The sequence below is a fragment of the Paramacrobiotus metropolitanus genome, unplaced genomic scaffold (assembly GCF_019649055.1).
Source record: "Paramacrobiotus metropolitanus isolate TYO unplaced genomic scaffold, Prichtersi_v1.0 Parri_scaffold0000021, whole genome shotgun sequence".
Lineage (NCBI taxonomy): Eukaryota > Metazoa > Tardigrada > Eutardigrada > Parachela > Macrobiotidae > Paramacrobiotus > Paramacrobiotus metropolitanus.
Genome location: NW_026570241.1, coordinates 351,048 through 376,349, shown reverse-complemented (window position 1 = coordinate 376,349; position 25,302 = coordinate 351,048). Strand labels below are relative to the sequence as shown.

The window sequence follows — 25,302 nt, the reverse complement described above, 5'->3', positions numbered from 1 at the left end:
TTTAAAAGAATGGCTGAAATTCCACGAATTGGTCTTCTAATCGGTTCGTCCGGATACCGAGGGGCCATTGTTATTGCGCGATGTGGCACGAGTGTTAGACGCCTCCCCGCGTATTCCAGTATTTGAATCCACAGGGCGACGAGCGAGGCTGCTAAAGCAGGCCGTAATTAGGTACTTGGTCCGGTGGCGGTATTGAACGCTCAAAGCGTAGTAAATTACCTGAATGTAAAAATTATAATGAATCCGTACTTGTGAATTTAAAAGTGCGCCTGCAATACGTAGTGTTGATAGAAATATTGTAAGACAAGTGTATCAAGTGAAAATGTTTTGCAATGGAAGTACCGATGCGAAAACCAAGACCGTTACGTATACGTACAGAATAATTACTGTCGTCAGGAGTTTTAAATTTTAACGTATAAGAAAACAGTACATACCAGTACTGTAGCACTTACCGGTATTGAAGCTAAGCCAAACAGAACTATCGCGCGGAATATCAGTTGTAACATGGGTAGTGCATTGTAACCCTTCAGAAACGGTCCAGCTGCAATTGGTGCCGGTAGCAAGCAACTGGCGTAACAGATGAAAACGATGAAAAACATGCGTACACTGCGGTAGCGTCGCAATGATTTCGCCGATTCCTGCTCTGTTCCAGGCTGAACGATGCGTTTAGAAAAATATCGCCGGCACAAGAGGATCATGAAAATTAGGAGGTACAGAGTAAAAGCCAACACTAAAGGAAATCCTATCCCAGCGACTGTGTAGATGGTAGTCACTGTTGGGGTACTGTATATTACAGTGCAAGAGTCCCAAGCGGAGAATCTCATCAAAACACCAGCGATTTTGAACTGCGGTAGCGCGGCGGCTCCGAAACCAATAACATATGGAACGATGACCATAATAGCGAGGATCCTTTTTTGCGTCCAGCGTGGATAGATATGTGGAAAGCAGACGGCTATGAAGCGGTTGAGACTGATCGTCACTTCGGTCCAGTCGATGGACATGGTCAGTGCTTGGTATATCATAAAAGATTGAGAGCAAAAGTCCCGGTTAGCGGACTGGCTGAGCGGTACGGCATGGTAGGATAATACAACAAGTGGCATGCCGATGCCGCACTGAAAGGTCACTTGCACCAATAAAGTAACGATTAGGACCCCCGATCGGGAGCGTAAGGATTTGGATGAAGCTATGGTGGTTATCAAGGAGATACTGCTCACGGCGCCGATAATGCTTAATATTACCATTATAACGTACCATATCTGCACTTCTTTGGAATACGTAATCCACACTGGTGTGGTTGTATTTGTAGGAATGCTCTCGACAACAGAAACGTTTGCATACGAAGATATAGCCATTGTACAACCTTTACATACTATACAAGGAAGCGCTGATCTACTGTAGAACTAGTACTTATATATTATGTTTTTGACGGTATGCAAAACTTTGCGGACACACGACTTTAAATGGCAGAATCTATCAGGAGAGGCGTGTATTTATAGGTGATTCAGATCTTTCTGACGTTCCCGCTAGGCGAGTCAATAAACTCTTGAATCACAGCAGTAGCTCTGTCTTCTTTTTACGGCCTTTCATTGTTAACGAAGTACATTTCTGAAGTTACAGGAATGGCTGGAAAGTAGTGCAGTGTTTACAAAGGCTTGGAGGTGCACAGGTATAAGGTGTGTGTGAGCCATGTTTCATAACTTCCGCGTGCCGATAACATGTGATCTGGTAAGAATGAGCAGTGAGCAGTGGGTGTATGCAGCTAGCTGATTACAATTAGTGTAATGTTGCTGGTATTAATTTCTGGTGGCATTACAAAATTTATCTGTTTAAGTGCAACCCCGGAGTTAGGTACCCCGGAGTTAGACCATGGTATTTATTAATTAACTCTGAGGATCAGCTGTTGAAGGATTACCGGAACAAATGCGTATTACACGTTATGTATTTGATATCTCTACCATAGTTTTATCTTTTTCGGCTTTTGTGCGGTAATCGATCCCGGTAACCTTGAGACGCATGCACGTCAGAGGAGTTTCATCAAAGTAATGCCAGCTTTAAAATGCCCTTGGGTATTACGGCAGCAGATGCCAGTAATGTTACCTGTCACGTGGCAGTGTTGGTCCTGGTGCGTGTTCTGTTTTCAGCATTACTATAAAATTTTTGTATTGTATACAAATTTTACCATACTTCGAACTAGCTTGTACTGTAAATGTCTGTAATACTGTTACCTAACTAATTAATGGCTGTATTTAAACGATATTGCGAGTTTAAAATTACTTGCTGCAATAGGCTTGGTATTAAATTTTCAAAGGAACGGAACGCTACTGGTAGTTTATTAGTATATTTTGGCGTAGGCGAAGAAAGCACATGGAACAAACTTGTAAACACACGCATTGTAACGAGACTCTACGGTAGGAGGTGACTACTGCAGTCATCCTGGGTACACCGTGCATTGCTTCGAATTTCCGAAACCTTTTTTGTTGTCAGAAAAAGTCGAACATAGACGAACGCACTCAACGCACCCGTATTATGATCTGGGTCAAATATGTACTCGTAATTCAATAATACACCTTCAATCTGATATGTATTTCATACCAAGAATTCTGCCGTTAAGACCCGATTCCTTGATGATCACGTGTGCCACTTATGGCAAACTTGACAATTGGCACTCACGGAAAATTGAGTGTACCTTGTAGCAGGATTCCAGAAGGAAGGGATTTCAGTTTGGTATACCTTATCAAAACAAATAATAACTTCCTTAAATTGTGCGAGTGCATACAAATAATATAGTTATACAATCATACGTTTTTCATTATACATACGAGTACAGTCTGTACGTACGTATAAAGAAACTGTACACTGTTGCAGTCTGTCAGGAGTAGCAAAAACCAAGTCGACTGCCAAAGCTTACAGGTTGGAAAGTATAAAAATTAATATCCACTCTTTCACTTTACTACGTAATAAGCACATTGAATAAGTTCTACAAACTTACAGCTCGCAATAATCTCTATCTAACCTAAGCGGTAAAGTTTTTGACAGGAAGCATTCGAACAGAACTATTCTGAACCAAACGTTGCAGCTCGTCGACAAAAACCTTTTTATCAAAATCCTTTGCCGTGTCCGCTAATTCCGAGAACAACAAAATGTATCCCAAGGTGCTTCCGGCAGTCTATAAATCAGTTCTTGTTTAACGACGGACAACTGGAGCATTGAAAAACTGATTACGTACCGCCATAGCCGATTCTCGGCTAAATATCACGCCACCTAACGTAATAGATGCTGGTTCGTCTAGAACAATCTGAAGGTATTCCTTCATTTTACTGTCGTTTTCTCTTCCATCACACAAAACCGAAAAAATGGATTGGCTCTGCAGTAATAGGAAAAAATTAATTAAAAAGATTAAGTTATCGCAACATTCGTGCGTTTAATATTTACATACCTGCTCCGCTAAATATACAAGCACACCAATATGCAGAATCAGCAGTGCGGAATACTGCGTTAACTCAATGCCCGAGTGAATTGCCATTCTTATTGACTCGGCATCCAAGCCCGGTTTAAAACAGCTGCTAACGGAATAGCCAGCCGATAATAACCATCCCCACAACTCCAAACAGCGGAGAAAATTCATCCATTTCAGTAATTCGTCCACTTGCGTCACGCAGTCTCGTAGGTATTGGTGATCGTCACGTAGCTGTGCGATTCGTTTGCCGCGGATTTTTTCTTCCTCATTTAACGTTTCTTGTGCGCATTTCGTCAAACGCCGAAAGATCATAGCCAGGCTTAGCGCAATAGACACGATCAGCAGCTGAATGATCTCTTTACTCAACGTGCATATTCTGAAGATAATATCATAAGCGGCCACCACACCATGCAGTGCAGCTTTAGATAAACAACCGCCATATTTTTCTTGATAATATTCCGAATCACTGATAAGAAACTTGAAAAGGTCACTGTAGAGGAGATAGCACAAGGGCGGAATACAGAAGAGGATCCACAGTAGAGAAAGAGAAACAATCACAGCTTTGTCAGAAAAGGTAAATAGTTCAGAAAACTTTGCGCTGATTCGCTGCAACAGTGACTGAATTGGTGCGCCCGCTTTACGCAGCAAAACCACGCCGATGGGTAATGTCACAGCGTCCAATACGTGCACGCTAAGTACGATGTAAGAGGCGAAATGGGTGAATACCGGTACCATGTCGGTAATGTGGTCATAACAGAAAAACAAAACAGCCGTTATCTGCAGAAATATGAAAATTTTTGAGAAGACTTTTGATATCCAGCCACATTTTGAATATTGAATGGGTAATGCTCCAAAAACGCTCAAGAGCATCAGAACAGGAATTATGGTTTTCTTAATAAACTGAGTCATCGTGATTTCAAGCACAAAAGTGTATTATAATTAGGGAATCAAATAGCAGATTTTTCAAGTCTCACTGGTGATTGGATGGAGGATACGCTAATCTTTAAAAAGGTGAGAAAATGACGATAAAAGTTAATTAGGTCTGTATGTTTTACTGTCATTCCCTGTATTCCTGTTAGATGTAAAAATTTGTTGTAGAGTTGTTGGATGAAATTGGTGCCGTGTTATTCAGGCTTCAACCGAAACGAACTACCACTCATTCAGTATGTTTTGTATCCCCAGAGACAAATAATCGGATAGTAAGTAATTGTAAGTTAATGCAAACAAAACACCGGTGGGACAACTGCGTTTTATATTACACAAGATGGATACACGGTAATACTGCATGTACAAATGTAATAAGCGATGCAAATTTACTTCACTAAACGTTGGGCAACTTCGAAGTGGTTGCAAGAAAAAGTTAATCACAAGACAGCAAGATTGATAGGTGCACGCACATTGATTCATTGATTGATTGATAGGTGCTTTAACAAAATGGTGCTGTTTGCAAAATTGTTGGTTTTTCCGAAAAAACTTGGAAGCAACGAGTCTGAACTTTTTAAAAGCTATTAAAATTGATTTAAAATACCTAATTTAGAATGAAATTACATTAGATAAAACCACATACAATATCATTTAAATTATGTACAGTATGTGCAGCTTGATATCAAGCAGCACAGCTTTTCATAATAATCTTATGGTTAGTATTAAATTTTGGTTACACAGCAAAAGCAGTTATGTGCAAAGCCAATTTTTACATCGTGCAGTCCTGTCTGCATAACAGTTGTGAGGACAGCTTCAGCTGGGTTTTAACTGTAACCACACATGTTGCACCACTTTCGACAGTCTCCGGAATTACATCCAGAGACCAAACAGGACGTGGGCACGCATCCCGTTCCAATAATAGACTCGATGGCGCACACTTTACACCAGTAGCCACAGTTGCCGGATTTGCATCCATACTGCTGACAGGATTTGGGCAGACAGGCGAATCCACCGGCACGCTTGGCGCGGGATAAGGTCATTTCACTGCCTTCCACTGCGCCGACTCCTAACAAAAACATTAAATTTATAGTAAATATGAGATTGATTAGTATGTACTCTGTAGAGCGATATCGGTTGCGATTCTTTTCTTACCTCGTTCTGCCACTGCCAGTAATAAGAAGACGACGCTACTGACCAGCAAAACGCTTAAGACGTTTCTAAATTCCATGATGAGCGGGAAACACCAGAAGTTTTTAGGGAAAGAGAGTGAATTGTGCAGCAAGATGTTTCGGACTTCATAAACGTTTTATACCTCTAAATAGCGGTGTTTACAAATTATGCTTTCAGGATGTTTGCAATGCCGTATGTTTATCAGCACTGCTTTTTACATATCATGAAATATCCTGATATGAAGCGGTTTCCCCATTAAGCAGACAATACCGTATTCCTGCGTCAGCATTAAATTTTAGTGCGCTAGTATCGACCACCTACGAGCGCGAGCACCAAAACAACTTTTATCATGCTCTGGATTTCTGATTACGTACTTGTACAAAGGTTGTACGAGTATATCGTGAATCTGGATCTTGTCCTACGGATAATGTGCCGTAGCAACGGGATTGTAATGTCCGGTGTTGTTGTTGTGTAACTTGTGTTTATACTTCAGAGTTTGGTCGTATGGTTGGCTCGGTAGCGAGCAGTCGTATTAATCGTAATAAAGAATACACCGCTACATACGTAAGTACATCATACCTACTTCCCTAAAACACAACGGACGATAGGCAGTAAATTATGAATCAGAGTTTTGATTTGATATCCTAGTCCGATGGTGTTAGTGCTGGCTGCGAAGGCGAACCATTTAAGTATCCTATCCAGATATCACTTTGCATATAAAGACTACATATTACGTCAACTAAAAAATTGCAAAATTAATTGTGGTAATGCAGCACTGGTGGTATACGGAATTAAAAGTGGTGTGGCAAAGGTAGTGCCTTTGCATTAGGATTTGGGAGCATTAGTTGTTTTGTACAGATCTCATCATAGCATTGCGTTGTCAAATTGTGCTTTAAATCTCTCGAGAAAGTTCCAGTACATATGGTAAAAAGGTCAAGCTGATAGCTCTGTAGAAATCCTGCATAGCTGGAAAGTTTGAAATTGCGTATGACAGAGGTCGAACTTCTGCACGCACGCCTCTATACGTCAAACTAGATTATTATTATTATTATTATTATTATTATTATTATTATTATCGTACTACAGTAGCCAAACTCCATTACGGAGACTTATTACCCTCAGGTGAAAACCGTTGGGCAAACCAGGCTATTGGAAAATTTTTTTGTGAATTTTGAAAATTTTATACTTTTTTTTGGTTTGATTTTATGAGATAAAGTTACCCACCTGGGAATCGAACCCAGGACATACAATCTTAAAGCCAGACGTACTACCACCAGGCTAGGCAATTAACATTAAATATTTGATTATTATTGTGACATATTTGATTATTATTATTTGATTATTATTATGACTATGATTATTTGATTATTATTATGATTATTATGATTATTATGATTATTTGATTATTATTATGACATTGTTGTCACTACTGTACAGTTACCGCCACAGACTACTGAATTACTGAATAACCCCAGAACCAGGAAGTTGTAGAGTAAACAGTTAAATTTAAACATGTTTACATGGCTGCATAATGGTAACAGTTAGCCGAAACAGGATGGACAGTTACGAGCACAATGACTATCTTCTTGTTTACGCGCTCTTGCTGTATTTTCTAAAGTGTCGACCAAGGAATTTTATCCAATGGTGGAGCATAGAACGATGTTGTTGTTCCCGATAATACGCTTAGTAGTTTGCAAAAAGCGGCATGGTAAAAGTCGTTTGAAGTAATGTTAGCGCGATGCCTGCACTGCACAGAAATGCAACGGAAAACACCAACGCCCCAAACCGATAGCTTTATTAATATCGGAGATATTAATAAAGGGACGGAACCCACAATATCCGAACAAATTCCCGAAGGGTCAGTCTAATAATGCGCCATCATAAAGGGCCATCTCGCACAGCAGGACGTCTCCATACTGTGGAGCCCAAAAAATTCAACCGACTCAAAATCTAACAGAATGGAAATCGAAAAGTCTCGGCAATGCCAATATCTGGCCGAAGCCGCAGCACACAAAAGGTGAAGTCGGATTCGGTGCGGTATCCATCGCCCTAAGGAGTGGCGCCGAACTGCTTATATGTAGTAGGATCTGTTCGAATTGTACGAAAAACATCCATAAGATCGCAAAGAAACAGCAATCGCTGAACCTGCAGCGACGTTCTCGGATATGATGAAAATACGAGATCACATTTTCTACACAACCCCGTTTCTTAATGTTTCAGTGAGGCACTCCATGCCACTCAGTTTATGACATTCTTCTTTTGGCTTCGATTCACTCCGTCAGCGGCATAGTGTCACAACTGCTTCCTGGTATAACCGCTGTGGACGTCTCTGCGACACTTGAAACTTGGAAAACAAATGCTTGTTTGACGGAGCTTCCGGCACCAGACTTCCGCAATTCACAGAAAGCTTGGGGCCTGCCTTTGTGCAATGTGTCTTTGGCTACATTGCTGGAAGTACCGAAACGATGAAGTCAACAAGGCGCGCCTCCTCGCTCAGTCGAAACCAGAAGCCGGTGTTTGGCTCAACGCTTTACCCTCCACTCACATCGGCAATTTCCTCGACGATGACACAATAAAGATATCAGTTGGCCTCAGACACGGCGCCAAGTTTGTGAACCGCACATTTGCACGAAATGCTTAAAGCCCGTCGACGCTTATGGACATCACAGCCTTTCTTGCCCTTTCTCCGCCGGCAGACATCCTCAGCATGGTGGCCTTAACAGCATTATATGTCGCGCTCTTGTGTCGGCCGGAATTCCAGCAAAACTTGAACCTCGGGGCACTTCCCACACTAGCAAACGTCGTCCGGATGGATGCACAACTTTTGCATGGCAAAGAGGAATGGGTCTGGCATGGGAAGTCACCTGTTTGGATACTGTCGCCGCTTCCCACATTAAATCCACATCGGTTAACGTAGGATTGGCCGCCGTGCAAGCAGAAGATAGAAAGTCTAGTTTATATTCTTACTTTGACGGCCGTTATATTTTCGCACCTATCGGTTTCGAGACAATGGTCCCGTGGGGCCCATCGGCCATTGCTATCATCAAAGAATAAGGAAAGAGATTACGGGCTCATTCTGGAGAAGCCCGCTCACATGAATTTCTACGACAGCGACTGTCTTTAGAGATACAGCGTGGTAATGCCGTTTCTGTCATGGGCACTGTGGAGAAATCCGAAATGTTTAATGAGCTTTGGTTCTGCTAAATGCGTTTTAACACATGTAAAGTAATGGTTATTAAATTTGTCATCTTCGTTAAACCGTATCAGTTCGTGAGCAACGGCACGGTGGTCGGCCGGTTTTCGGTAGTTGGCTGTAACTCGCCTACATTGTTGCACGAGACGGTAATACCGGTTTTAATGCAGCCGATTTTTATTACCGATTTTAGTTTGATGCTTACTTTACCAATCTTCGATCACATCAAATTATTGTGCAATCATAGCAGCGCAACGCTGTTACTCGTTTACATAATATAAAAAAAATCCGCGTGGACCTTTAAGCACTTTTATCAGTGCTAGCACTGAACCAACATAGAACAGAAAAATCTACAACAATCAGCTCTTTCGTTATATTAGTGAGTCGGCGAAGTCCGCCGTAAACCGTAAAACGGGCACCGCTTTTAATCAAGAGTACAGAGTTAGACAGAGCGTGTGTCTAACGAATTTCTGTCTGCTCCCTTGATTAAATGCGTTTTACGGCGCCCGGTCGCCTGCCCAGGCGGACTTCGCCGACTCACTATTAAGGAACGAAGGGTGATGGACTTCAATACGTATTCCTGCCCGGCTAATTCTTGCCTGATAAAAAATCAAACACATTTCCTTCCTTTCCAGGCTTTCCCAACCACAGCTGTCGGCTGGGCTTTCCCCACCAGAGCAGAGCTTTGAGTAGAGCCCTTCATAAACCTTTGTGGACTCTGCTGTTTGAGCAATATTATATGAGTCACAATGAGTGTGCACAGCAGAGCGGATAACGATCCAACGGAGCGGATAAAATAGCACAGAAAATCCCACTTAAAAAACCAAAACATATTTTGCGCCATTCTTGCTGACAATGCCATTTTTAAGCAATATGTTTATTTGCGTTTGAGTCAAACATTACATGCACCCTGACAAACACAAAGAATGGCGTAAATATGCGGGAAGATTTTTATGCAAGAAAGAGTATATATAGTTTAAACCACGACTACGCCGTTGACGCCAAAAAACCAGTTAGTCTGCTAAATTATTTGCACTACTTTACACCTACTTTAAGCCTTCCACAATGCTGCCAAACGCTGGCCTTACTTTTTTTATGCTGTTTGCCATGCTAATAATAACCGTGGAAGAAAACGGAAGAAAACGGTACCTAGTTGTACGATTCGGCAGCATAATACTTTGTTAAATAACTTATTCACTGATGCGTATTGGACTGCTTTTATAATATTATTAATCGTAGCGACGGCTTCTCTGACCGCGGAGGGGATGGAAGCCCTACGCACTAAACGAAGCATTGGGGTGTTTGGAGATCCGAACTGCTTTCCGTGGTCTTCCTGCCCATGTGGATGTCCCAGTACAGACTATTACTGTGGACATTTGTGTAAAGTATGCCGTAAATATAGCAACTGAGTGCGATAAACCATATTATTCATGAGTAACGCTATTTCAAAATCTACCGATACCTCATTGTCGAACACTGTCTGGTGGGTGCGGTTCATTATTTTCCGTACCTGCAGTTATTACTTTTCATGATATCTTTAATCTGTGAACTCTAAAATTCCATGACTGGAACCTGGGTGCGGTCACCATCTTCCAGCTTTGTTTAAGTAAATGGTTACGTTAACGTACGATGTACTCTGTAGTACATAAATGCAACCACAAAGGTACCACAAGATCGACTCAGTACTGCGGCAACCAACAACATCGAAGGAGCCTTGCAAACATGCAAGAATATTATAAACACATTATACGTGCACGGACATCACCACAAAAAAAAACGCGGAAAACAACCGTTTGATAATACTGTAAGTACCTTGAGTCAAAAATTTAAAAGTTACCGTGTGATATTAAAGTAAAAAATTTAAAAGTTGTACGCTATTGGTTGTATGCAGCTATGCGAAGTATCCAGCAATTCACACCTCGAAGAAAAATGGCGCTACATGCGCATGGATGAAATACTTAACATCCATAGCAAAATCAATACGTTAAAAAAGCTGCACTTAAGTATATCAGTTGGTCCGCGCCGAAGAAGATTAGATGAATTCTAAGTGGCTATTACTGAAACCATAAAAAGCTTTATGTTCCTCAAATAGATTCCATAAAGCTTCTTTGTATCTTCCATGGAGATCATCAATTTCTTCTTGCGAAGGTTGAGCAATTTTTTGGACCTCAATGGATTTTCCAACTAAATATACCAGAACCTAATTAGAGATTTTCCAGTTGGTGAATTTTTTAGTAAATATTGGATAACACTTACCTACTACGTTGATCGGCCTTTTGAGAGGCTGCCAAAAGAAAATTTTGGAGCAACCATAAAAGATCACCAGAGGAAAACCAGTTAATGATGCAAACCATGATTGCACATTTCGTAATCGCGAGCCAGTTGGATTATCAAAAACCTGGTGGAAGATGTCGGTCTCGCCGAAAGAGTAAACGGGAACCAAATGACATCTGCAACATATACTCTGTAAGCTTTTTGGCTTTCGACGCGGTGTATGTTATACGTAACATTCGGTAACATCAACATACTTTACCCAGTTTCTAATGCCATGCGGATAAATCCTTTCCGATTTTCCAAAACAAGGGTATTTCGTCCAGGCCAAGCTTCGAACATTTCCGCCGCTCCTCCGGGAATTAAGACCAGTACATTGCCGGTGCTTTTCTCCGCGATACGCTTAATGTTCCGCTTTGACGCACTGGAGCAGCCGCCCCATAGAAACATTTCACGGAACAGAGGAAACCAGAACACGAGCCGTGAGACCAGAATATGCAACCGCATTCCTGGCAATCGTTGGCTGATCCCCAGACCTTCGGAGATTAACGCACCACTGACACCGGTGGCCAGAATCCCGTGCGGATGACATGCGAAAATGTAGTTGTTATCCGGAGTGATGGTCTGCGGCGTGGTTACATGTAAAGCGGTGGAGAAGTACTGATACCAATAGTTAGTAAAACTGCAATTGCGTAGCGGTCGCCATGATCGTCCGCCTTGATTCTGAGAATCGTCGATCAGCATCCACGCAAAAAGCAGTAACGGTATCCAAAAGTAATTCGTAAATAAGAGCTTTATTAAAACAGGGTACACAATTATCCATCCTCCCCAGCAAAGAAATATAATATTGGTGCAGTAATACCAGGAGATTACTAATAGTTTCTGGTTCCACATTAATATTACCTGAGCAGTCACGCTTGCTGGGAAAAATCCTAGTTAGAAGACTATTTAGATTGAATAATATGTTTAACAGAATCGATGAAAGGCATGCTTATTGAGTGCTCACATGTGGGAGTGCATGCATATCAGTAGACTGTATGTACAGGTATATGGCATATACCTGTACATACACTCACATCGTAAAATGCGCGAATCATCCGGTAAACACAAGCAACCGGTTGCGGAAACTACGCATATACTATAAGCGCATATACAATACATACTACTAAATGCGTAGTTTCCGCAACCGATTGCTTCTGTTTACCGGATGATTCACGCATTTTACGATGTGAGTACATCATGCAGTATCTACATTACTGTACCGTAATCAGTAAATCTATGGGTCTCAAACCGGTTTTATGTTTACACAAGATCTTTACTAACCTGTGCAAAGAAGAACAGAACGCGAAGCAAAAGACTCGGCGGCCTAGACGTTGAACGAAGAAAGAAATATGCTTACCGGCTTACATGGGGCGAAAACCAGGTTGTATGTAAAGCTTCACCCTGGTCAACAGGTTGAGGTGCTACTGCGTTCATCGACTGGTCAAAGCGGGCAAATTTTTTTAAACCCAGAAATTGATTTTGTATGGAGATACTTCCACTTTTCCGCGTTAACGAAAATGTTTTACTATTTAACCAAAAATGGCGTAAAAAACACATACCTATACCGGCCATACGAATAACAAAGACATGTTTTCGTTAGCCTGGGCACAATTCCGCGTTGCGTGCCTGGAATACAGTTACCTGTTCAAACTGGTCGGCGTATAAAAAGGACCCGCCAAACGATTGCTCGTGTTGGTTCTCGGGATTTTCTGAGCATTTTCTTGTATCTTTACTGCTCAGCTCTTACCTTTAAAAGGTTTGCGTCGTTTCTAACTTCGAAAGGATTACGTCGTATAAGCCAACGTCTTTATAGCTGTTACTGAGTTTTTTTAGTGATACTGGAATATGCATGCACCCCAGTAATTTTCTTTTCGTATAACATTATTCCTTTATTCTCGCATATGCGACAGGCATCATTAATTTTTTTTCGCATACATATTTTGCTTTCTAGAAAGAAGTAAAAACGACCCTGAAAAATAGACATTGCAGGAAAAATTACTGAGAAAGGCGGAAATTCGTACTCACTTTTACGGAATGTTTGTAACAGGTAAAGGCGTATACTGCAAATACGTTTTGCGCTATTATTTTGATAAATAAGCAGTTATAAATGAAAACGCCATCAGTTATGATTAATCATAAACCAAAAGCATTAACCATCTCATTAACGGAGACAAATGCTGCGGGGTTCATATGGTTATACTGTACTCGCTCGATAAAGTTGCACTACGGACTGGCCCGGCCGTTACCTTCCCCCGGCCAGACATCACAGACGTTGCATCAAACACCGAGCAGTATATTTACATTTAGTATGTTACTTTTTTCGTACACCGCTATTGCAGATGCAACTTGATCAAGCGGGTACTTTGCTTATTCCTTCCAGGCTTTTGCCTACTCATCGAAGGTTAACGACCGAACAGCTCGTTTTGAAAATACACTCTTCTTCTCCAGATACCCAGCCTACACTCAACAGAAACACACAGCCATTCCGGATATTCACTTTTGTGATAACTAGCTTTCGCTTGTGGATTGTGAATCCAAGCTTTTAACTAATTTCAAATACATTTTAAGCGTTTCCAGCGAAAATGCTTTCGACTTTTGCGATTCTGGGCTTCGGTAGGGCAAATCGTCTTGTCATGTAGCACTTTTGCTTGATAGTACGCCATGAAACTATTGCGGTTTGTCTGCAAGCTGTATAAATAACCAGCGAAAACTAACAGCTGGTTTTATTTCATGTAGCGGCCATAATCGAGAATTCTCGGCAACAATGTTCACCGTCCCTTCCAACAGTTCTAACAGGAATAGGCGGCGACACTCCTAAGCAGGTAAATAGATAACGTAAATCTATAGGTCTACTACGCACACATCATTTTACTGTAAGAATATCGAATGCATAAGTGTATCTAATACTATCTATACTGAAGTAGTGATCTATCTATAGAAGTATATCTATAAGTGTGTCTATAAGTGAACTATCTTTTTCGATTTTCTTTAATATCTTTTTATATGCCGGGAATAACCGAGGCGTTTTGTTTACATTTAGGCGGATGGAGTATGGTATGTCTACAGGAAAATGGGCGGAAGTTATTCCAGCGCAGCACAAATACAGATCACCAGTGTTGCGCCATACTTCGATCCGGTCACCAGCGAACCGGTGCAACTGCAATGGTGGGAAATATTCCAAGACACAGCCGCCACATCCTGCATTCACCAGTTTTGGACTGGAGCCTATTCAACTGCCGGAAAACAGATCGGTGATCTGGGTGGATCGGATGATAGCTACATTATGCGTAAGCTCTAGTTTGTAAATTCGTATCTTAGCCAATCAGTAACTGCATCGTTGCATATGGCGTTATTCTACTCGACAACAATTATGATTTAACACGTTTAGTAAATGTTCGGCAGGTCCGACGGATTATGTGGTTTTGTATCACAACTATCAGAACCTGCTGATCAGTTACGGCTGCGCAAAGTCTCAGGCCGACAGTGTCCATTGCTCCACGCCCACTATCATCGCCCAGACCCGGAAGAGACCAGATCAACTGTCAGCGTCTGAGATGGACAATTTTGACAATCTGATCAACTCCGCTTTCTCCGCATACTGTGTTACGGTGCAGAATATACCGAAAGAAACATACGGGCCAAAGGGCACCTGCACTTCTATCGACCCGCCGTTCTGTGTTGCTCAGGACATTCAGGGGATGAAAAATACCATCGTAAACTCTTCTAGTACGAACACTGTATCTTTTACAGAAAAAATTTGTTCTCTTTAAGTAAAGCAAAACTTATTTCTTATAAATATATCAATGAATTGTTTATCACGTGAATGCATGAAACTGGACGCGCCGTTCGTACTGTAGATTCATCGGCAACTGCAACGACCACCAGTGTACCAAATTACGGTTACGGAAGTTATGGAGTCGCTGCGCCTTCAGGATGCAAATGGCCAAATTCAATGCCTTCTCAAGGAAAAGTCGATATCTCGCTGGTATCTTGACATTATTAATTAATAACTATGTACCGTTAAATGGTAGAAGTAATTAAGTACGTAATATTCCAAAGCAAAGAATTAGATTCACTGGAAAAGGTAGCCCAGGCACGATTAACCATATTATTGAAATGGCTGCAAAAAAAGGCTCTTAGAAATAGATTGATTTAAATTTGTCCCGCGGATGTGGATATACCGATATATACGATTTTCATATTACTCCCCGTTCCATCGCCTCGTGCGGGACGACGGAACTTGTACGTATTCAAAGGTGCAAATTGCATCTTCTTGTCAACTCGAAAACGAAGCTACCTATACAGACGCATCGACTCACTGCGTTAACAACACCTTTTCGCAGAGAAAAGCATCAGTTTAAATTGACAGTTAAGAACAAGCCGCAGAAAGCGCTATTTATTTTTTCCAAACTGAGTTTTTCTTTAGATTACTGGAAAATTCTACTTATACCGAAGACTGTTCGCACCAGAAGGCATGCCTGTAAACCAATATGCGGTGTGGAGCGACTTGGGGGCTTCTGCCACGCCCCTGATCAATGCCACCGCCCGCACTAAATGGTGCGAATATGTCAACTATGCCGATGTGGGCTCGTCACAATGCGTCAACGGTTTCTTCGTCGGTCAAATCCAGGAAACTGGATTCCTATCGGGCTTGATCATTCCGACGACTAGGCCTGGCGCTTTACGTAAGGATACTGTTTGGCTATGCTTGCACACAGTCCTAGAATTGTTTTGGAAGCCCGCTACAAATACACACGATTTTCGTTCGGCACGATGTACGTAAGCGTTATTTCATCTTTTGCAGAACCATTCTCAACTGTGTTTCAGTATGTGGACGCTTATCAGCAAATCTTTTACGGATGCGGTGCTCAGAATTTACAAACTGGCATTTGCGATGCACCGGTTTTGGTCCACCTGATTGCCAAAAATCCACTACAACTAACGCAGGCAGAGAAAGACGCCTACGACGCCCAGGAGAATGTTTACCTGAGCAAATACGGGTGCAGTGCAGGCAAAGATGTGCCGCTAACTTTACACTCGGCCGACCTGGCTCCATGTCCACAAGTGCCACCCACGGACTGCATGCAAAACCATATTACAGGATACAAACAAGTTTTAGCTGGAATGTAATACTTATTGGTTTTTCCAGACTACTTAATAATAACTTTTGCCAGATTGACACAACTTATACAGTTGCACTTGTGTGCTTGTTTACTACTCGTACCAATGTTTTACGTTAACAACACAATTCTTGGCACTTCAAGCGGTCGCTACTCGCTACTGTGGTATTTCTGAATTGTATTGTTGGTAATTTCAAACTGTATTTTTAAGTTCGGTTGCTTTAAGTTTAAACGGTCGCTATTGGTCAGCGCAGAGCTTGTTGTTACGTTAATTGGCTAATGCCTAAATAAAATTTACGTTAATTTACGTCAAACATTTCATTGGTGATATTCGTTAACTCGCAATTGTGGTCGTAATCAACAATCACCCAAACACTAACACACTTCTAAAAATTATAAGTTCTGCTGCTGGTCTTCTTTAGTTATCCCGCAAAATTTGGCCTCTTAACATCGGTGTAAGGTTACGGAAGTGGATGTTAAATCTTGAACCTGGGGGGTGGTGGTGGTGGAGCGTAGCATTCTGCTTAGTAATCTTGATGATCAATGGTTAATTACAATAATCACATAATTGTAGGAGCTGTTTGCTCATATGCGCCTGTACATGTATTTGACACTGCGTCCGGCGATGATTACGGTTTGAAATATGTTATTTGTTGTTTTACAGGTTGTCCCACTACGCCTGAGTGTCAGTACATAATTAATAAAACGAGCCCCTTGTCACAATGCATTATTTGTGGATACAGTAATTAGAGCGAAGGTGTGTACTCTGTACAATAATCGGTGATTAGGTGTAAACATCATTTCAGACTTATGAGCGTAAGTACCAACACGTGCGAACAAATTGGCTTTTTTGACCTTTTTTAGCTGAGTACATAAATCGCACGCGTCTTTCATCTGATGCTTTTTTTTGGCAAGAATATAAGATGTGCCTAAGATTAAAGAGCGCTATGAGTTAAAAATCGTTTAACGACGTTTACAAAACGAGGACTTAAACTACTGCCAGTTGCAGACACTCAAACCAGGGAAGTTTACCCTCATATTAGAAATATAGTGTTACAGGTTATTGTGATCGGCTGATTGCGTTCGTTGGGGCGGCCTTGGTTGCTGATAGCTGAATTGAATTACCGTCCAAAGTTTGGTCATTCTTTTTCCAACCAAGCACAGCTGTAATCACTTTGCGTAAATCCTTAACACTGAGGAAAAGCATGATCGCATCAACGGCCGCTTCCGTCTCCACCATCCAATGGCCGTACTGGTAAAATGTCTCCGACAGAAAGAATCCCCCAAAATCCACCGCTAAATACATAACTAACGACGGCGTCCAGCAAAGCACTAAGGTAATGGTAAGCAATGTTAACACCATAAATGTGTTGGCGTTCTCTTTTCGAAATGAGCGTCCGGGAGTACCGGTAGTGTTGCCTCGGGACCTGTCATAATTAGCAGCAGGCCGTGAACGGCGCCATTTGGTTGTTTTCCACAACAGATACGGATATGCTCCAGCAATGATCGCAACCGGAAGAGCAAACATGGCGATCTCGAGAATTTGTCCGTAAACCCTAACCGCTGCCGCGTCGGTATTCCAGATGCGTCCAACTTCTTCACCAGGTGCACGGTACCATAACGCATGCGCGATATTCAACGGCAGACAAATTATATGAACAAGTATCCACATTACGATACATGTGATAACGGCCACACGAAGAGAATGGTGCAGACGGTAGAAATGGGGAAAGGTCACGGCGACAATACGATTGCAGGTGATCAGAACTTGCGCGTAAATCATGCATGTCAGCGTAATACCAGTGGCGTAGAGGTAAACGTCACAGGTCACGCTACCGTTCCACCAGTTCGGTTTCATCCAAACAATCACATCATAAAATTCTACCAAAATTAGGTATAAACTATTACACATCAGTAAATCGATTAGGTAGATATTGAAAGACGTTTGCTGCGTGGTCTTGACAATTAGCAGGGTGCACGCTGCGATGTTTAAACATAACGTGCTGATGCTTGTAAATACTTTGAAAGCAGCGAGAAAATTCCACGAAACTCCAGTAAAATCATTGTCGAATTTAGGGGTGGATGCGTTGGTAGAATTTAAGGTAATACAGAGAAAATCCGACATGGTTCGGTAAATGCGCGATATCTAAGTTGGATTAAACAAAACGCTGAAACGTCTTTGGAATTGACCTCAGATACCAATCACGTTCTCCGAAGACAGATTGTGCGATTTACCACCACCACCCCACAATTGTGGGGTAGGCTGGGGAAGGATTGCAATCTTTCCCCAACCTCCCAACCACCCCCAGTTCTCCCACCACTTTGCCATATCGTGAAGATTTCCCTCGAGGCCCATTTATTTACGCATTACAAAACAATATCCAGATGCTCTTAACGAGATTTAAGCGAAATCCCGTGTACTGCAGGGGGGAACTAGCTGTAAATTGTGCGACCCACATGTATAAAATATATGGAGAAGGCGATCACCGTGCACCGGTGTTCAAAAACAGCTCCGCGGGAGAGAAGGTGCGTAATCCAAAGCGGAAGTAACATAAGGATTAACGAGACATCGTTGGTACGATAAACCAAAGAAGACTATGCTGGAAAGTTGACGAAAGCATTCACCAGCGGTGCATTTATGCCGTGTCATTATAGTTCCCATATGGGAATCGAATTAACGGGCGTTCAACGGAAACGGTTAACGAGCTTGAGTACGAGTACCGTGTATTACGAGACCATCACAGGTGAAATCAGCACCGGGACATAATGTGGTATTGAATTCGAACACTGCATTGAAAACTAAATTTAACAATCTCGAAAGAAAAACACGCATAAATAGACAGGTTGAAAGGTCACCACAAGATTAGACTTTTTAACATCGAATCATTATTTGTACTCTTTCTACGGTAAAGGTGTTAGGGTGACCTTAAACGGCTGTACGATATCGACAAAGAAAATGCTTCGCACCGTGTTCACAAATGCAGTTGTTCACATACAGGATAGAACATAAGAACCAGCGAAATGTTAGTAAACGAGTTAGCGTAAACTTAAAGCAACTGTCGGTACCATTTGCAAAACAGCCCGCCTTTCGTCAGTTACATTGGTAGTAGACTAGAAAGCATGTACAGTGCATATTCTGTTGCCGCATCAAATATTCCGGTTTTAGTAATTCATCATGTAGGCAATTGTAATCAGATTCGCAATAACACCGGTAAAGACATTTGTGCTCGCAAGTATGTACAAATTACGTTACAGCGCTTAATATAAGTATTTAGAGAATTCTATAAAATAAAGTTAATTCCCGAAACGGATCCACGAAGCCTAGCGTGCCTCAGCTGCAGTCGCTTTTACAGTACTGACACGCGTGCCTTGTGATTCCTTCAGCTGCCGGGTGAAATTTGTTTTGCATATATAGCTATTTTTAACAGACACACAGTAACGAGGAGGTTTTCATTCAACAAAGAGGAAAAACTGTCACAGCGGCAAATCACAGATTTTATCTTCTTCCAAAACAAATGAAAAGTATTAATAAGGTATCATCTTTTAGTCAACTGTCTTTGTATTTATTTGTAGATGTACTTGGATAATAAGTTGTTTAAGACAGCAGTAGAGTCGTTAGACTGCAAAGGATATCGATTTTTCCAGCATCAGCTGGAAATTTATTCTATAACATACAGTAGTTGGACAAAACAACGAGAAAACTGGCTTTTGGCAGTATCTGTGCAGACTGAAACCGCTTGAAAAGAGCCGAAGCCGGAAATTTTTTCCCTGCCACGGTGTCATTGGTATACCAATGTTTAGGCTGTTGCACTAACGCACTTTGTGCCTTATCGAGGTATCATATGGGTGAACAACCAGCCACGACTCAGGTAAAGTAACGATAGAAAAACAGAGACATTAGTTTTGATACGAGTATAATATAAGGGTATGCGAAGCTTCCTTCATCCCTTCCAGGCTTTGTCTGTTCATGATTATTAATGATCGCCACGTCTCATCTCGTTGATTGCAGGTCTATAAGCGTATTGTCTATAAGATCTTCAAATGCACACTTCCGACTTTTCAGTGATAGTTTTTACTCGAGGATTTTGACACTGAGTTTACCTTAAATTAATATTATCTTAATAATATAATTTGAAAAAATTGTTAGTCAAAGATGTTTCGTACGTTCGTATTTTTATGTTTCGGTAAGTTACACTTAGTATAAGAATAAGAGTATTAACCTATTATTTCATACAAATAACTTTTAATCGTCATATCTCTATTATATCTGATAATTAACGCAGCAAAAACAAGGGTTCTGTTGTTTTAGTTGTCATAATTAAGAATTCCAGACAGCAATGTTCACCGTCTTTGCCGACTTCTATGAAAGGAATAGGCGGCGATGCTCCTCAACAGGTAAATTTAATTAATGCTGTGTTTGAGTATTTCTTATCGCCGATAGTATCGACAAGAATAATCCAACTAACTTTTTGATAGATCCGTTCTATAATATGTGTGGCGTTTTACTTAGGCCGACGGAGTATGGTACGTCTACAGGAAAATGGGAGGAAATTACTCCAGTGCAGCACAGATAAAGATAACCAGTGTCGCGCCGTATTATGACCCGGTTACCAGCGAGCCGCAACAACTGCAGTGGTGGGAAATATTCTCCGATACAGCAGACTCATACTGTCCACACCAGTTCTGGACGGGTTCCTATTCAACTTCCGGAACACAGATTGGTTCACTGGGCGGATCAGATGATAAATATATAATGCGTAAGTTGAAGTTTATAACTTGCTGATTTTGTGCTTTTGGCAAGCGCTGCCTTATTATCAATAATTATTCCATGCATTTTTAACTGTAATTGTGTGATTCCAGTAAATGCTACTCATGCTTGGAACACGCGCTAAAATTTTTGGTAGGTCCACTGGATTATGTGGTTCTGTATCACGACTACCAGAATCTGTTGGTAAGTTACGGCTGCGGGAAGTCGCTAGCCGACGGTGTCCATTGCGCCACGCCCACTATCATCGCCCAAACTCGAAAGCGACCAGATCAATTGTCGGCGTCCGAAATGGACAATTTCGACAACCTGATCAATTCCGCCTTTTCCTCATATTGTGTCACGGTGCAGAATATTCCGAAGGAAACATACGGACCAAAGGGCACCTGCGCTGCTATCGACCCTCCGTTCTGTATTGCTCAGGATATCCAAGGATTCAAGAATACCATCGTAAACACCTCAAGTAATATCGTCGATTTAGCTATAAATTTCCCGATAAATACATAATAAAAGATTAAATATTCGTGAATAATGGTCTAGCCTGAAGGCAGTACATCAGACATGTTTACCGTACTTTAGGTTCAACAACCACGACCACTGTTGCACCAAGCTATGGTGGCTATGGCGCTGTGCCTTCGGTGTGTAAATGGCCCAATTCAATGCCCTCTCAAGGAAAAATTGATGTCTCGCTGGTAAATTTATTATTCCAAATTTTATAGCAGGTGTATTCCAAAGAGTACGACTCAGATTAATTCGTGGAGTGCTCGCTTTACCGATTAATCAGGCTGCCTTGTTCATGTGCAGTTTATTCGCTTTTAGTTTTGCAAGTTGTTAAGTAAGTGTAGAAAAAAAATTAAATATGTAATTAAAAAAAAATACTAAAGAAAAATAAATAAAAAAATAAATAAATAATAAAAAATAAAAAAATTATGTAAATGATTCAGCGACCATGAGAAATCTTATAGGTACACAATCCCTTTTCTGCAAGCACATACCGTATTTTTCGAATTAGAAGCCCTGGGCTTCTAAATTTTCAAAGGTGCCTGGGGGGAGGCTTATACAATAGAGGAGGCTTTAAATTCGAAAAATACGGTAATCCCTTTAGAAGGGTATAGCCTACGGCGCGGTGACGTGGGCATGTGTTTAGAATTGTTTTTGTTAATTATGTATATTATAAGCAAGACGTGTGGAGCGCACTTTGTTCGGATTTTTGCGTTGTATATAAGAGAAATCACAATTAAAATGTACGATTTACAGATACGTATAAGTTGGTATAAACCGTAATTCAGCAGATCGTCTGAGCTCCTCAGTAGCGGTAAAACAAGTACTTTACACGAACCGTTGTGCCTGAGCACATTATTCCTTTTGATATGGTTGACTGCTTTTAATTTAGATCACCGGAAAATTCTATCTCTATCGAAGATTGTTTTTACCGGAAGCAATGCCAGTGAACCAGTATGCTGTTTGGACCGACATGGGACCATCTGCCACGCCTCTGATCAATGCCCCCGGTCGTACTAAATGGTGCGAGTATGTCAACTATGCCGATGCTGGCTCGTCACAGTGCGTCAATGGCGTCTATGTCGGACCAATCCAAGACAACGGTCTCCAAATCGGCTTGATCCTTCCGACTACGACGTCAGGCGCTATACGTAAGCATTGTGTCCCCATACAACCATACATTCTAAACACATATTTTTTACGTATATAATTACTGACCGATCGTGCTTGGAAGTTTTTGAAATACACGAGCCATTTTTCCCAGAGCCATTCTCCACCATGTTCCTGTATGTGGACGCTTCTCAGCAAATCTTCTACGGGTGCGGTGCTCAGAATTTACAAACCGGTATTTGCGATTCACCGGTTTTGGTTCACCTGATTTCGAAAGATCCACTGCAGCTAACGCAGGCGGAAAAAGATGCATTCGACGCCCAGGAGAATGTTTACCTGAGCAAGTACGGGTGTAGTGCCGCCAAAGATGTGCCGCTGACAACACAAACAGCCGGTCTAGCAGTGTGTCCCCAAGTCCCAACAACGGAGTGTATGCAGAACCACATAACAGGATACCAGCAAATTTTAGCGGGATTGCAAAGCTATTAAGCTAATTATCGTACCTGGAGCTTTGAAAATATGTATTTTTTTTATTTTGTAGCTGTTGTCCCTCAGAACTGTTATAGATACCGAAGCACTGGGACCCAGTGCCTCTAAATCAGACGATGACAACGAAAACCACTCAGCCCCTTTGCCCACATGTCATCTAGTTTATGTATAATGATGGACAGATGGCAAACGAAAATTAACTTTTGTGAAAATTTAAGTTTCCATATAATGCGTCAGGTCGTTAAGGCTGATCGCTGAGTAAATTAATTTGCGTAGGAACGCCACAGTTTGAAACTTCGTCACTTATACTCCCGACTTCCGCCTAAAAAGAACCGAAAGCGCCCATCAATCAGTTTCGAGTTCTAATGATTCCACAATTAAGCAACATCAGTAAATTTTGTACATTATATAGTTTTGAAACTGACACTCTATAATTATTCTTCGACTTACTCGATCGCATACGGACGTTCATGGCGAACACCTGCCGTTGGCTTGTGCGACTGAACGAGGCGGTTTCACCTGGATCGACGGCGAGACCTCTACGCAGGTGGACCCTTAGCTGAAAATTCCTGTACAAACGGCACGCTTGTTGTCGATAATCTCTGCGTAGCGCAAAATATATGACCTGCAACAACAATAGTGAAATAGTGTTTACAAATATGCAGAAAATTCTTAGACTCTGGAAATCTAAGAAGCGTGAACATACCGGGATCGATGCAAATCCAAAAAGTCCAACAACTCGGAAGGTGAGTTGGAGAAACGGCTCACCAACCAAACGCGAGATGAAAAACAGTCCCGTCACCGGTGCCGGCAAAATGCAGCTACTATACGACACGAAGGCAAGGAAGAACGCATACACGGTACGGTAGCGCTCTTGTTGCCGGCGAATCCTGTTCTGCTCGCTTGCTGTCTCCACCGTATTTGCGCGGAATCGACGCCGAAGAATCACGACAAAGATGGACAAATAACACATAAATGACAGCCCAATAGGAATGGCGATTGGAACCAGCGTGTACACGGCTGACCAGACCGCATTCTTATAAATCATATTGCATGATCGCCACACGGTTAACCGCTTGACGACACCCGAAGCTTCGGCAATCTGCATAACTGTCATTACGACGCCAACGCCCAGCGGACAAAGGACCATTGCAGTGTTCATAATTTTTGTCGTGAATTTCGGATACATGTGCGGATAGCAGATGGCGATTACCCGGTTCAGAGCAATCATCAGATCGGCCCAATCGACCCACGTAGTCAAGCATAAATAAATACCGAAGACCCATGTGCAGAAGCGTTCGTTAATGGGCTGGCTGATCGGTGTCCCATCCGTCGCCATGGCCATCAGTGGAATACCCAGGGCACACTGCAGGGTCGCAGCACTCAGGAGGCTCAGCATTAAGGATTTTGATTTCGAGCGTATTTGCGATGTCGTGGTACACAGGACGAGCAGCACGCCGAATAGCGTTCCGGTCACACTAAATAAGATCATAAATCCATACCAAAGTTGGATTTCGGCCTGGTATCGCAGCCAGATGGGAATGGAAGATGCTATCGAAGAAGAATTGCCGGTTGCATTTCTTCCTCGTGCGTCCATCTTGCCGCTGCAATCATAGAATGGATGAGGTTACTGTAAGACTTTGCATTACATACTGGCAACAACCAACATGGAAAGATGCAAGTGTGTAACGGTTTGATATAAAAGGCCTTCCTCAGAATGAGATCACGTCTCCGGATATATCTTATGGAAGCTTAAAAAGGCGAGGATAGTGTCCTGGTGTTGCAAAAGTTAAAAGGTTCTAATCATTTCTCAGCACGGTGGCAGACAGGCTACTTATTTCCTGTCCCGTGAGCTCTGCCGGATACTTCCATTACATCGAATCGGTACGGAAAAATCTGCTATTAATTATCGACACATCGTTGAATATGTTTCGGAGTTTTTGCGCTCATTGTGATGATCGCCGTGCTGCCCATTACTCCGAATACATAAACATAATGCAGGTACAATGCTCGTTCAGAAGCCGCCTGGAGGAAACATTCGTACCAGTTATTCTGCAAACCTGCAAGGCGGAGCCCTCGACATTTTATCGAGTAGAGCGAGTATGCCAGCGCTACAATTTGGGAGAAAACGTTTCGGAATAACAGTGCACGACTTTTAAATAGAACTGACAGAGATAATGCGGTAACAGTTGCCGCAGTATGCACAGAATTCAATTAGCCACAACATCGAGCGACGTCAACCTCAGTTTGCAGTTAACTA

The 25,302-nt window shown here is 41.9% G+C and overlaps 4 protein-coding genes and 1 long non-coding RNA gene across 8 annotated transcripts; 3 read left to right on the top strand and 2 right to left on the bottom strand.

Moving 5' to 3' along the window:
- Positions 1–4,633: 4,633 nt before the first annotated feature.
- On the bottom strand, positions 4,634–5,759 carry LOC129586633 (uncharacterized). Its single transcript, XM_055479958.1, has 2 exons — positions 5,534–5,759; positions 4,634–5,447 (listed from the first exon to the last, which is right to left on the bottom strand). Exons 1-2 carry the CDS (start codon positions 5,607–5,609, stop codon positions 5,206–5,208), a joined length of 318 nt encoding a protein of 105 aa, XP_055335933.1. The 5' UTR covers positions 5,610–5,759; the 3' UTR covers positions 4,634–5,205.
- A 3,988-nt stretch (positions 5,760–9,747) lies between these two features.
- On the top strand, positions 9,748–12,142 carry LOC129586556 (uncharacterized). Of its 2 annotated transcripts, none has more exons than XR_008690144.1 (5): positions 9,748–9,889; positions 9,984–10,129; positions 10,387–10,548; positions 10,980–11,210; positions 11,282–12,142. It is a non-coding gene; the product is annotated as an uncharacterized LOC129586556 (long non-coding RNA). The 2 variants fall into 2 exon arrangements; XR_008690145.1 differs by having other exon boundaries at positions 10,837–11,210.
- LOC129586554 (2-acylglycerol O-acyltransferase 2-like) lies at positions 10,306–12,003 on the bottom strand. The gene is made up of 3 exons (XM_055479855.1): positions 11,278–12,003; positions 11,001–11,194; positions 10,306–10,928 (listed from the first exon to the last, which is right to left on the bottom strand). The coding sequence occupies exons 1-3, from the start codon at positions 11,907–11,909 to the stop codon at positions 10,777–10,779; spliced, it is 978 nt and encodes a 325-aa protein (XP_055335830.1). The 5' UTR covers positions 11,910–12,003; the 3' UTR covers positions 10,306–10,776.
- Positions 12,143–12,302: 160 nt separating the features above from the next.
- LOC129586568 (uncharacterized) lies at positions 12,303–16,469 on the top strand. 3 transcript variants are annotated; one of them, XM_055479877.1, is made up of 8 exons: positions 12,303–12,813; positions 13,047–13,104; positions 13,794–13,879; positions 14,098–14,344; positions 14,460–14,783; positions 14,915–15,042; positions 15,484–15,742; positions 15,862–16,469. In XM_055479877.1, the coding sequence occupies exons 2-8, from the start codon at positions 13,092–13,094 to the stop codon at positions 16,185–16,187; spliced, it is 1,383 nt and encodes a 460-aa protein (XP_055335852.1). In that variant the 5' UTR covers positions 12,303–12,813; positions 13,047–13,091; the 3' UTR covers positions 16,188–16,469. The 3 variants fall into 3 exon arrangements, with proteins under 3 accessions (XP_055335852.1, XP_055335851.1, XP_055335850.1); XM_055479876.1 differs by having other exon boundaries at positions 12,303–13,104; XM_055479875.1 differs by lacking the exons at positions 12,303–12,813; positions 13,047–13,104 and adding an exon at positions 13,154–13,670.
- Positions 16,470–20,218: 3,749 nt separating this feature from the next.
- LOC129586593 (uncharacterized) lies at positions 20,219–23,183 on the top strand. Its single transcript, XM_055479915.1, has 7 exons — positions 20,219–20,361; positions 20,487–20,572; positions 20,688–20,934; positions 21,082–21,405; positions 21,522–21,634; positions 22,336–22,594; positions 22,708–23,183. The coding sequence occupies exons 1-7, from the start codon at positions 20,331–20,333 to the stop codon at positions 23,040–23,042; spliced, it is 1,395 nt and encodes a 464-aa protein (XP_055335890.1). The 5' UTR covers positions 20,219–20,330; the 3' UTR covers positions 23,043–23,183.
- Positions 23,184–25,302: the final 2,119 nt, after the last annotated feature.

Coding starts and splice junctions, on each gene's coding strand:
- LOC129586593 (XM_055479915.1), top strand. CDS start 20,331: ATGTTTCGTACGTTCGTATTTTTATGTTTCG. Junction 20,362..20,486: donor GTTCGTATTTTTATGTTTCG/GTAAGTTACACT, acceptor CTGTTGTTTTAG/TTGTCATAATTAAGAATTCC. Junction 20,573..20,687: donor GCGGCGATGCTCCTCAACAG/GTAAATTTAATT, acceptor CGTTTTACTTAG/GCCGACGGAGTATGGTACGT.
- LOC129586568 (XM_055479875.1), top strand. CDS start 13,640: ATGCTTTCGACTTTTGCGATTCTGGGCTTCG. Junction 14,784..14,914: donor TACCATCGTAAACTCTTCTA/GTACGAACACTG, acceptor TTCGTACTGTAG/ATTCATCGGCAACTGCAACG. Junction 15,043..15,483: donor GAAAAGTCGATATCTCGCTG/GTATCTTGACAT, acceptor GTTTTTCTTTAG/ATTACTGGAAAATTCTACTT.
- LOC129586633 (XM_055479958.1), bottom strand. CDS start 5,609: ATGGAATTTAGAAACGTCTTAAGCGTTTTGCTGGTCAGTAGCGTCGTC. Junction 5,448..5,533: donor ACTGGCAGTGGCAGAACGAG/GTAAGAAAAGAA, acceptor TGTTTTTGTTAG/GAGTCGGCGCAGTGGAAGGC.
- LOC129586554 (XM_055479855.1), bottom strand. CDS start 11,909: ATGTGGAACCAGAAACTATTAGTAATCTCCTGGTATTACTGCACCAAT. Junction 11,195..11,277: donor CGCATGGCATTAGAAACTGG/GTAAAGTATGTT, acceptor TATATGTTGCAG/ATGTCATTTGGTTCCCGTTT. Junction 10,929..11,000: donor AAGGCCGATCAACGTAGTAG/GTAAGTGTTATC, acceptor TGGTATATTTAG/TTGGAAAATCCATTGAGGTC.